This window comes from Macadamia integrifolia, chromosome 11, assembly GCF_013358625.1.
Source record: "Macadamia integrifolia cultivar HAES 741 chromosome 11, SCU_Mint_v3, whole genome shotgun sequence".
Classification (NCBI taxonomy): Eukaryota; Viridiplantae; Streptophyta; class Magnoliopsida; order Proteales; family Proteaceae; genus Macadamia; species Macadamia integrifolia.
Window position 1 is genome coordinate 15121189 of NC_056567.1, and position 12777 is coordinate 15133965.

A 12777-nucleotide genomic window follows, 5' to 3' on the forward strand; every position below is an offset into this window, starting at 1 on the left:
ATACTTTTGTTGTTGAAGAGCCAATGAAGGAGAACGTTCTAATGTCCTATGAGGGCATGTGGAATACCACTGTTGGTCGAATGATGAAGCAGATGCATTATTTTCCTGTAATGGGATTGGAAAAATACCAGTAAGGACCCATGAGGTTGCTTGAATTCCCTCACACTGCAAGAATGCGTGGTTTAGGGTTTTCTCAAAAGGAAGAACAAAAGCTATTAGAAGATATAAGGAGGGGCCGAGGTGGAGCAAGAGCCCTCAAGGGTATGAGAATCAAAAGATGCTTGTAATGGCAAGAAAGGAATCCTCTTGCAAGAAAAGGGTTGCAAATTATGCTACCTTAGAGAGGTACTTTGTAAAGCCAGTAGAAGGTTTTCCCAGTTGTGAGGATCTTGACTTTCAACCTAAGAAAGAAGCAAAGAAAGCAGATTTTGGGTTCGAAGTCATCTATCAAGATCAGGTTGATTGGATCTCCTATGAGCTGGAACGTCTACCATTTAAGGAGGATAGTAAAGACAATGGTATTAGTGACATTTTTGAGATAGATGTGATTTCCACAACTGAAGAAGAATCTACAGTTAACCCTGCATCCCTGATTCGATCATCACAGATTCTCAAGCCTCGTCTTACACTGAAAGAAGTTTGGCAGCATAAATTAAGAGCTACCTGGCGTCTCAATCTTCTAATCGAGATACGAGCTCACATCTGTTCTTGCCTACGGAAGATGTATCTGGAGGAGTTGAGAAAGGGCAATATCGCTCTTTTTGTGGGAGCAGTTCATATGCTAGAAAGAGAAGACCTAGAAGGATGAAAATCTGCCCTTACTGTGTTAGGAGCAACTGCAATGGTTACATCAGAGATGGAGGTCAACGGTGTGACCGTGGCAAGGGGATGGCCTCACATAAAAGGCTTGAGAAGTTAGATTTTCTGGACTGAGGCCTGAGTAGCTTGGGGGGAGGTGCATCCCTCAGAAAATTCATGTTTGCAGATCATGAGATTGATCAACTTGTTTTTACCACAAAAAGTGCCAAGAGTAGGCAGGCTGAATCTGAACTCTTTTGCCAAGAGAAATTGGGGCATCTTCAGCTCCATGAAGAAGGTGAAAGTAGTGGTGTCAATAAAACCTTTGAGGTAGATGTCATCGCCACTGAAAAGATAGAAGAGGGACCAATGCCATATCTATTAATTCATCCAGCCTGTGAACCATTGCTCAACTAGACCAATGCAGGATATGACTTCAAGCTCACTAAGACTCCAGGTCCAATCGGTTCTAAAATCACCACACATTACACTAAAGAGTCCCTTTCTGTTGACGAGTCTCCTTTTACTTGTATTTTTTCTAAATTTCCTTCTATTAATGAAATTCCGCACTTTCAGTATGTTGAGTCTGTAGTCTTTCCAGTTGTCAATGAAAATTCTGATTTCGAGTATGATTTGTTTCTTTCTGATGATGATCTTAACAAAATAACTAATGAATATCATGAATTGTTAAAACAATCTAAAGAAAAAAGAGCTAAACCTTTGAGTGATCTGATTAACCATATAATGATTAAATTTGGTTGTTTTAACAAAACATAATAATTTAATTTGTAAAAGAATTAAGGACCATAAAGGCTGTCTAACAGTCTATTCAATAATTTACTCCTATAATGTAGTTATGTAGTTAAATACTTACTTGTTCAATGCGTCATTTAATTTGATCCAAGATTGAAGTGTTTATCAACAAAAACAAATTTTAGTAAGCATGCCAATAACTAGAAAACCGATTACTAACCATTTAGAAACTGTATGGAATAAACCGTGGTCAAAACCGTTTTAAACCGTGAAACTGAAACCATTTACTGAACGGTTGCAGTATCAGAAAGTGCAACCATTTAGTAAATGGTGCGGTTTTGATTTCAGCCAAATAAATGTGAATTGAACCGAACAACACCCTTTACACCGAAACCGAACCAGAACCAATTAACACCCTTAAATAGTACTGTGCTGCTATTTTTGTCCAACAAATTCATTCAGCAATAGGACTGCACAAACATCTGTCCATGACACATTCCTGATTTTTTTAAGGAAAAGAACACTACCCGGTTGCACCCTCCATACCTAGACACAAGATGCGATGAAAAGACACCCGGCCCCTGTGGTTGGATTCATGTGCACGCAATCCCACTGGCACAGTGGCCATATGATCAGGTACCATTTTTTCTCCCAACTATTTAATAGAGGTTACGTTTGATAGCTCCTTTTTAATTTGGATATTATGTATCATGATAATGGGTTTAGTTCTAGTAGTCAATTTCAATGTCAGGGTCCTTGGGACGAACCAGGTCATCTCAATCCCTTAATTTAAATAAAGAACTGTGTACTTGATCCTAAAAAATAGCATGCACCACAAATTCTATATCATAGGACATGATCATGAACTAATGTCAGATAACATTTGGTCTTGCTTTCATTTCCATTTGACATAACATACATATGATAACAGAGTGAACACCACAATACGTTTATATGTTCGGATGGGATATGCTAAGCAGACCGTCATTGCAGAGCATATTTCTACTCGAAATCCATCCGCCAAAATCTAGTTATAAGTTCAACAATCCACACCATATCAAAAGATATGGATACGATAAGATTACAAATTTCAAAAGAGGTATGGGAAGGGGAACAGACTAAATTTCTTTACCATGTTTCCCTTCTTTGCTCCTTACCACCTATTCCAACTTTAAGCTACATGTTGGGCAACTTGCCAGAGCAACCACTGTGTAAAAGATAAAATCCATGGATCTTCAAGACCCTTAATGCCATTGACAAATTCCAGCCTATTACCCCATCTTGCGTTCTGTCTGCTTGAAACTTCTACTCATTGCTCCAGCACCCTGAACAGCATAATTGCAAATATCAGAGGTAAGCTTAGAAATAAAGGATGGAAGAAAGAAAGCAAGAAAATTCCAACGCCCTCCCCTCCGCCCCCTCTTTTTTTTTCACTACAATGCATCCAACACAGAAAATCTATTCATTTAGGGGGAAAAAAAAAAAAAAAGAAAGGAAGTGAGAAGTACTTAAGTTGGCAAACATACACTTGGTTTTCATTTATAACCAACACTTCCATACAAAAACTCTCTCAATCCATGATACATATAGGCTCACAGCCTTCAACCATACGATAGATTAGATCTACCTATGTAATTATCTTTCTCACATTTTTAATGCACCAAAGAGTGCTGGACAAGGAATGATGTCATTTAGTCAGGGTTTTAAAAATGAGATCAGAACCAGCGCAATAAAACGATTTGATTCAGAATCAACCAATGCCGATAACGATTAACCCTGATTCTTCTCTTGCTGAGTACAACGAAGTTAGACAGGGTCCAGCCAAATATGATTGGTTCACAGACAATTTGGATCAGAATCATATCGTAATCGATGGAGACCAATCCCGTACCTAATTCCGAGTTTTTAAACCTTGCATTCAGCTATGCTTATGCCCAAATCAATCCAGAGGCATAGACACTGAAGAACAGACTGAACCAATGCTGATAAAGTTTCCAGTCGAAGAAGCTTGGCTACAGCGTACCATGCCTGCCATCATCATTGAAGAAGCTCCTCCCACCGTGAGCTCAGTTACAGCGACTGTCCCCTTGGCTACTTTCTTTGGCTCAGCCACTCCCATAGCTAGCGTTGGTGTATCAAAATCCAACCCCAGATCCTCGAAGTCCCTGCCTCCCAAAACAAAGAATCCTTCCATCTCCAAACCCCCTCTGGTCTTCACATCCCCCTAGCCTCCCCCCATCAGGAAGTATCACAAACGAAGGAATGGTCTATCTCCTTCTGGCTCCTTTGGACCTTCAAAGCCAAACCCCCACCCTTACAAATGACCCCTTGGACCATTTAGAATGTCCGAGGGCTCAACTCCTCGGCTAAGCAGTCTGCCATCCGATCTTGCATTCGCTCCTCCAAAATGAATTTCTGCTCTCTTAGAAACCATAATTTCTGGAGCTAATGCCCCACACATCCTTGCCTTCAATGCACCTTCCTGGTCCTCCCTTTCCAACTTCTCCCTTCATCCTAACGGTCGAATCTAGGTCCGTTGGAATCCGGCTAAGATTAGTGTCTTCGCTCTCTCCTCTCAATCCATCCACCTTTCCATCTCTGACCCCTCTGGATCCAACTTCTGCTTCCTATCTGTCATTATGCCCTGAACCGCCCCTCTGATAGGAATGATCTTTGGTCCGACCTTCGCTCCTTTGTCCCCCTCACTGTGTCCCTTCCCTGGGCTTTGGAGGAGTCCCCATTGATTCTACTATTGCGAATTCCTTCAACAACTGCATTAAAGATATTGGCATGACTGATCTCTGCTGGTCTAGTGCCAAGTTCACTTGGCACAAACGGTAGATCTAGTTCTGATAGAATTGCTTGCAAGCTGGAGAGTCCTGACCAATATCTCGGATGACTACTTTCCCCTCTGCTACCTTTGATCTTGTGGAGATTTCTGACTCCCTTATTTCCCTTCATGTGTTCCCTCACTCCTCCTTCGGTCCCAAACCCTTCAAATTCTTTAACATGTGGTCCCTTCATCAGGACTTCCTCCCCCCCATTGTCCGTGAGGCTTGGAATATGCCTGTCCAGGCTTTCTCCTCCCCCCTTGTTGCCATTGCAAGAAAGCTTAGAAGTTTCAAGCTGCTCTTAAAAACTAGAATTTCTCTTCCTTTAGTGACATCTCGGGCAGAGTCTCCTCTTGCAGGGTCAAACTTCACGCTATTCAAACTCTCCTTCAATCTAACCTCCTCAATGTTGGCCTTGCTGAGGAAAAAAAGACGATTGCCAAGGAGCTCTCCTCCCTCCTTGCCCAAGAGGAAAGTTTCCACCATCAAAAATCCAGAATTAAGTGGCTTGAGCTTGGAGATTCTAATTCATCCTTCTTCCACCGATCCCTCAAAGCCCGTGCCAATGCTAATTCTCCTCCCCCCTAGTTCTTTATCCTAGTCCAACTATAGCCGGAGTCTGCCGGGGCAGTCACACAACAAAAACTTCAAGAGAAGAGGGAGATCTGAAAGGTGTAGAGAGAACTTCGAAGGAGAGCTAAACCACTGATGCCTCTTACTGAGGGGCTCCTATTCTTATAGAGATCCCGGAATTAAGAGGGTCTTAAGTCTGTGAATAGTATATTGCTACAGTTCCAGTGGTAAGTGTACAGCTCCGGTTAAAATACTATACCACTGTAAATGTTACATCATCATGTGCATCATGGATGATGTCAGCTTCTAGATTCTCCTTGGTTTTATCCAATTTGAATCAGAGGTTAACCGTATTTGGTTCAAGCCCGGTTTTGGCCTGGTTACATCTTGTTGGGTATTTCATTTCCCCTCCTCTGTTGGTATTAGACAAGGTTGCCCCCTCTTCCTTCCTCTTTGCCCTTTCCCTTGCCCTTGAGGTCCTTTCTAGATCCATTCAATCTTCTACGAACCTCCATCTCATATCCACCATCTCCAAATGCAAGTCCTCTGGTCTAACCCGTCTTGTCATTACAGATGATCTTATGATCTTCTCCAAGGTATATACCCTGTCTACTCCCTCCATTATGACCTCCCTAAAGCAATTTGAATCCCTGTCTGGTCTCCGCATTAACCTGATTAAATCCCGTCTTTTCTTTGTTGGTGTCTCTGACACGGTAAACGCGTCCCCTTCTGAGCATATTGGAATTACCCTAGGATCTCTCCTTTTAAGTATTTGGCCTTCCCCTCATCTCTTCTTGCCTAACTCCCCACCATTGCACCCAATGCTTGATCTCATCAGAAAAAGGCTCCAGCTCTGGAAAGGCAAACTCTCCTACGTGGGTCGCCTTATGCTGGCCAGATCAGTGATCCAGTCTATGTACCTCTATTGGTCTAGCAATTTCTCCCTCCCTGCCATTACCACCAAAGCGTTTGAATCCATCCTTTGCTCCTTCCTCTGGAAAGGAGCTGAGCAATCCAAATTCCTCCACCCCCTAAGCTGGGCTATTGTTTGGATTGAGCTCCTCTACAGAAAGGAATCTGGCGGAGAACTAGTGGAGACTGCTTCGGATCGTGACACTTGGATCGAGACACGTGTCACAATCTAATAGGAGATGCAACAGGAATACAGAGTCGGCTGAAAACAAAGCGTTTAGGTTTTTGAAACTCTTTTTTCCCCTCTTCTTCTTCCTCCCTCCTATCCTCCCTCCAAATCGTGAAGACAGATATAAGCATCTCTGGAAGGTAATAGTGGAAAGCTCGCTGAGGGACTTGGGCATCTCTCTAGATGTTGTGATGGCTGCAGCAAAACTCTAGAGCATATCAGTTTAAGACAATAATAGACCAAGTATATCAGTTTAAGACAATAGACCAAGGCACCCATAATGCTCGAGTTTTGGTTCAATCCCATAAACCTCCATCAAAGATTCAAAACACCTTCGACCCTCATGAACCAACCCAACATGGGAGAAGGCACACATCACCACCACAAAGGTCACCTCATCAGGCCTCACATCATCGTTTCTCATCTTATTGAAGAGATCAACAGCATGCTGTCCATGACCATGAATAACTAATCCTCTGATCATCGCATTGCAGTATATTGTATCCTTCTTAGGCAATTGATCAAACACCTGATTAGCTAAACCGAGAGATCCACATTTCAAGTACATATCGATCAATGCAGTACCAACAAAGAGATTTAAACTAAGATTATTCCTCAGGACATAAGTTTCATTAGACCCATTCTAATCATCTAAGTATGGATTTACTTCAGAGCAGTTATAGTTTTGCATTTTTCTAAGAGGATCTGTGCCTCTCATTACCGAAGTTTGCAGAGACAGCAACGAGGCAGGGACATACGATCGATTATCTGTATTCTGTCATTCGAATGAGAGAGAAGGAGAAACCCTGAAACCCTAAATCTGTCTTCACGATTTGGAGAGAGGAGAGGAGGGAGGAAGGAGGAAAAAAATTAGTTTTAAAAACCTAAACGCTATCTGTTTTCAGCCGACTCTGTTTCCTTGTTGCATCTCCCATCAGATCGTGACAAGTTGAGATCCACATGTCATGATCCGAAACGGTCTTTGCCAGTTCTCCGCCAGATTCCTCTCTGCAGAGGAGCTCGATCCCTATTGTTTGCCTTCCCAAAGCTGATGGTGGACTGGGTCTCAGAAGGGTTAAGGATAACATTTCGATGGGTATCCTCAAACTCATTTGGAAGATTGCATCCAAGCACAATGGCATATGGGTTTCTTGGGTGCAGTCCACTCTCCTCAAGAAAGACTCTATTTGGACCATCCCTCTCTCCCCTGATGCCTCCTGGATCTAGAGAAAAATTCTTGATCTCAGATTTATTGCCCTTACTGCTATCTCTTCCTCCATAAGGAATGGGGCCTCCACTTCCCTCTGGCTTGACCATTGGCACCCCACGGGTGTCTTCCTATCTATTGTTAGCCCCCACACTGTTTACTCCTCGGGGATTCCCAGATCGGCCAAGTCGACTCCATCATCTTGGATGGGACCTAGAACCCCTCATTGAGGCCATCTGGGCTGACCTACCCCCCTCTCCCCCATTAGAGGATAAGATCTCCTAGACGGCTTCGCCTTCTGACCTATTCTCTTTCTCCTTCGCGTGGGACCTCATCCATCCCACTGCCCCTCTTGCACTTTGGCGCAACATTATCTTAGTTCAAAGGTCATATCCCTCACCACAGCTTCACTGCTTGGCGTGCCATCTCCAACTGCCTCCTTACCCAATCCTTCCTCATTTATCGTCACATTCCTGTCTCTTCTTCATTCTGCCTCTGCTGGAATGGCACTGAAGACGTTGACCACCTCTTTTTCTCCTACCCCTTCTCTGCTTCCTTTTGGGAGAGTCCTCGACCACTGCTGACCTTCCAGAAGAACTATCCTCCCCTTCACTAGAGAATGGATCTGGGTTGACATGACCTTCTCTGACCCCTCCATTTGTGACATCGCTGGCAAGCTAGCTTTCTATGCCACCATCAGCCACCTTTGGATGGAGCGTAATCTACGTAGTTTGACGTCCAACTCTCGCTTCTTTGAAAAGATTTGGATCGCCATCTATTTTGATGTTACCTCCAAGCTTGCTTCTCTCAAGCTTATATCAGTTAAGAACTCCCCAAGGAACATGCTTATTGTTGTTGCCAGGGACCTCCCCCCTTGATCATATCTTCTCCCCACCCCTATGATGATTTGTATCCCCCGTAGTCACCCCCCCCCTTTTTTGTTCTCCTTTGGGCTGGTTGCTAGTTGTTAGCTTACTTTTGTTGTCTTCCCCCTTTTTTTGCGTTTGTCCTATTGGCTCCCCCCCCCCCCTTTTTTTCTCCCTTTTATAACCCTTCCTCTTTTAATGCATTTATTATTCATCCAAAAAAAAAGGTTTTAGTTAAAGCAAGACATTTTCCACTCACCAATACACCTCTAAGATGATAGGCACCCTGGATAATGATATCTAAGTCAATCTACCCAAATGATCAATGACAATATTATGCCATTGAAGACATCCTTTAAAATAAAAGGGGGAAAAATTGCAGTTTGAAGAACAGAATTAATCAGCAGACTTGGGGGTTGTTGTGTGGGCAAACCTCTTTGAGAGAGTTTTAGTATAAAAAAATTAAAAATAAAATAAAATAATTAAAAATAAAAAATCTGTCCACTTCAAAGTTTTCAGATGAGTTCCACTTAATGCCCATCCCAGTTTTATTCTTGTCATCACAAAATGAGTATTCTACATAAGAATGAAAAGTTACATTAGCTTGATCTAGAAATGAACCATGGCCACTTGTTTGTAAAGCTTTAGCATGGCTATCCTAGAGTTATAAATAAAAGAAGCAATAACAATACCAATAGGGAGAAACCTAATATGGGTTACTATTTTTTATAATTCCATGTTTGTACATAAAGTCCAACCTCTTGTGCCTCAATAGCTAGACTTTTTGATGTAGACGTGGTCTCGGAGGAATTCCTAGAGTGTTTGACCCAGTAGAAGACCACACTATCTGACCAAAGAAAATGACTGATTTTCTCGAATTTTCATCATTTTTCAGCAATACTGCTAGAACCCTAACTATTGACTCAGCCAGTGTCACACGAGCCATAACCCCAATTAGGAATTGGCAACCAACTCTCTAGAGGCGAAAATGGCCCAATACTGGAACAATATTGGGCCCTGAAAGAGAGATTCTCCCAATTTATCCATTTAGGCTCTCAACGGAGCCCGCGAAGTTTAGTCGCACAAATTAGGGTTTTTTCTAGTTTCCTATTGTGTTTACGTTTTTACCCTAGTTACTTATTTTTACGTTTTTGCCCTTCCTTAGAAGTGACCTAACTATATAAGATCTCTTTGGGGCTTTTGTAAAGTACCTTTCATTTTGGAATCAAAGCAACCATTTTTCTCTTCTTCCCCACTGGATTTAGGATTTTGTACATTGTGGATTCAAGGGTTCGTCTGTTTTAGAATGATATCTAACCCCACCGCACTTTCAACTATGTCAAATGGTATTAGAGCTCTTCAGCAACCTGGTATGTCAAACAACGGAGGAGAAGCATCTCAAACCAACGTCGATCGCAGAATCGAAGCTCTTTGGGCAACGTTGGTGGCTCAACAACAAGCTATAGAGCATAAGTTTCAGCAGATCCATGATGCTGTTACATCCTTGAGACTCAACGAGAATCGGAATAATCGTGTTGAGGGTTTTCACCCAAGCCAACCTATCATTCCTTATGCTCCTGTTCAACCTCATAGACATCCCGTTTATGATAATGATTCAGAAGATCAAATCAATGGGTTTACAGCGAGGAGGGGCACACAGAAGTAGAATAGCAACGCCTATGAATACTGTCTCAAGGCATATGTTCCTAACTTCTCTGGCAACTTAGGCATCGAAGCCTTCTTTTACTAGGCCTATGAAGTTGAGAGGTTTTTCGATATGATGGTTGCACCCAACGAGAGGTTGATCAAGATAGTGGCATACAAGTTGTGCGGAGGAGCTGCTTCCTGGTGGGACCAACTCCAAAACTCTCGCCAGCTACAAAGAAAGGGGCCTATCAAAACTTGGCGCCAGATGAAACTTCTACAAGGTAGGGTTTTACACCCAAACTACCAGCAATACCAATTCCATCAGTACCAAAATTGAATTCAAGGTGCACGATCTGTGGCCTTATCCATTGAAGAATTTCTTCAATTGTCTTCCAGTTGTGGCTTGTCAGATTCGAAGGAGCAACAAGCGGCCCCATATATCAACAGGCAAAAGTACTCGATCCAGGACCGCATAGGGCTACAAAACGTGTTCTCAGTAGGGGAGGCTCATAATATGGCTCTGAAAGCAGAACTATCAACTAAGCAAACTTGACGTCGGACCCAGATGGAGGTCCCACGAAAATTCCCCAGTATAAAGAATCAGTCACCTACTGTTCTCGCCTGATCTAGTGTCCGTAGCCCTAACTGAAGTTCTATCAATGGTGGTTTTAACAGTACGCCAGCAGTTGGGAACAATGCAAGAAGTAGAGGAGCATTCTTCAATAAGTGTTACAGATGTGGAGATCCAGGCCTCAAATTGACTTGTGTGCCCCAAGCGACGAGTAGTAGGGTTAGCTGACCATAAAGAGGGAACCGATGAGGGGTGAGATGAAGATGAGCTGGTGAATGCTGATTTCGCAGAAGAGGAGGGAGAGTTAGTGTCATGCGTCATTTCAGAAAATACTCTTGACCCCTAGATAGGTCAAAATATTTCAACACCATCAGATTTTCCACTCTCAGTGTTCTGTCAAGCAGAAGGTGTGCAATCTTATCATTGACAACGGGTGTGAAGATATCGTTTTAAGGGCACTAGTCAAGAACTTGCAACTACCTATAGAACCATATCCACTTCCTTATTAGACTGGTTGGATCAAGAAGGGGCCATCCATTGAGGTAACTGAAATTTGTCGAGTTCCTGTTTCTATTGGAAAATCTTATATTAAGGATGTTATCTGTGATGTGGTGGATATATATGCGGGTCATCTTTTTCTCAGTATGCCATGGCAACATGATGTTGATGCCACCCATCGGGATCAATAGAATATTTACACCTTCTGGTGGAATAAGAAGATTGAAATTCTGCCAATCAAAAGCAAGGTCAACCAACCCAACACCTTCACAACAATGAGGAAGGCCTTCCTCTTTATCTCTACTTGTAGTGAGTTTATTGGGGATATGAAAAAGGTTGGAATCGCATTCACTCTAGTGGTGAAGGGGGAATCAGCCCAACCAGATTATAATTCTAGGGTGGAGCGAACTTGGTAGAGGAGTTCAAAGAAATAACCCCTGACGATGTTCACAATGATCTACCTCCTATGAGGGACATCCAGCGCCACCCTGATCTGATTCTTGGAGCCAACTTACCAAATTTTCCACATTATAGGATAATCCAAAAGAGTGAAATCATAAAAGAGAAGTTTGAGTTGCTACGAAAGGAACACACTCGGGAGAGTATGATTCCATGTGTTATTCCAACCTTACTGACACCGAAGAAGGATGGTATCTAGAGGATGTGCATGGAGAGTCGGGATGTTAATAAGATAACAGTTAGATATTGATTCCCTATTCCTTAGTTGGACGACATGCTTGATAGGCTGGGGTGTCCAAGTTGTTCATGAAGATAGATCTTCACAGTGGATATCACCATATCCATATTAAGCTTGGTGATGAATGTAAGACTGCCTTCAAGAACAAAGAAGGCTTGTACGAGTGGTTAGTGATGCCCTTTGGGTTATCTTAATGCACTCAATACCTTTATAAGGCAGATGAAACGAGTACTAAAACCTTTGATTGGGAAGTTTGTTATAGTCTATTTTGATGATATCTTAATCTATAGTGGCAATGAGGAAGAATACTTGGATCATTTAAAACAAATATTGACAATGTTGTAGGATAATTAGTTGTACATCAATCTGAAGAAGTGCAGCTTCATGACAAACCGTCAAATATTCTTGGGGTTTGTGGTTAGTGCCAAAGGGATTCCTATCGATGATGACAAGGAGTGCGCTATTAGAGAATGGTCAGTCCCAACTCTTGTCATTGAAGTTTGTAGTTTCCATGGATTAGCAACTTTCCACCGCTGATTCATTTGGAACTTCAGTAGCATAGTGGCCCCAATCATTAACTGCATGAAGAAAGGGAGGTTATAATGGACTGACGAAGCCACCCAAGCTTTGCTTTGATCAAGGAGAAGCTGACGACTATGCCAGTTCTTGCTTTGCCCAACTTTAATAAGGTGTTCGTCTAGAAACGCAAACCTAAAATGAAGCAGAAAAGAATGGCAAAACAAGACCAATCAATCACACAATGCACATAGATTTTTGAGGTTTGGCAAGATTGCCAATGTCCTCAATGAGATGAGATCCTGCTTCATTATCAAAGAATAGGGTCATAGCACTCGTCCTCACACCTCTCTCAGCTTGCTTACAAAGAAAGAAAACCTAGCTACAAATATATAGCGAAACCATATGGGAAATTTACAGCGAGAAGTTAAATGAAACCAGACAGAAGTGGTCAACATATTAGCTGGAGTTGTATGCAGTGTTCCATACCTTGAAGACTTGGGAGAGTTATTTGCTCCCTAATGAGTTTGTCGAATGCATGAAGGATCTATATGAGGCCTATGAAGACTTCAACAAGAACTGGGAGAAATGCTTGCAGAAGCAGCCCGCAAGGGACTTTCATGTGTTAGACGGTCATCTGTTCAAAGGGAACCAGATCTACATCCTACCGATGTCCTTT

At 42.4% G+C, this 12777-nt stretch overlaps 1 protein-coding gene across 1 annotated transcript in view; it reads right to left on the reverse strand.

Moving 5' to 3' along the window:
• Positions 1–2421: 2421 nt before the first annotated feature.
• The window catches only part of LOC122094251, a 30173-nt gene continuing 19817 nt past the window's right edge, over positions 2422–12777 (reverse strand). Inside the window, exon 4 of the mRNA XM_042664990.1 lies at positions 2422–2876. Coding sequence (XP_042520924.1) covers positions 2823–2876 — 54 coding nt within the window. The 3' untranslated portion in view covers positions 2422–2822. The remainder of the gene's footprint in view (positions 2877–12777) is intronic.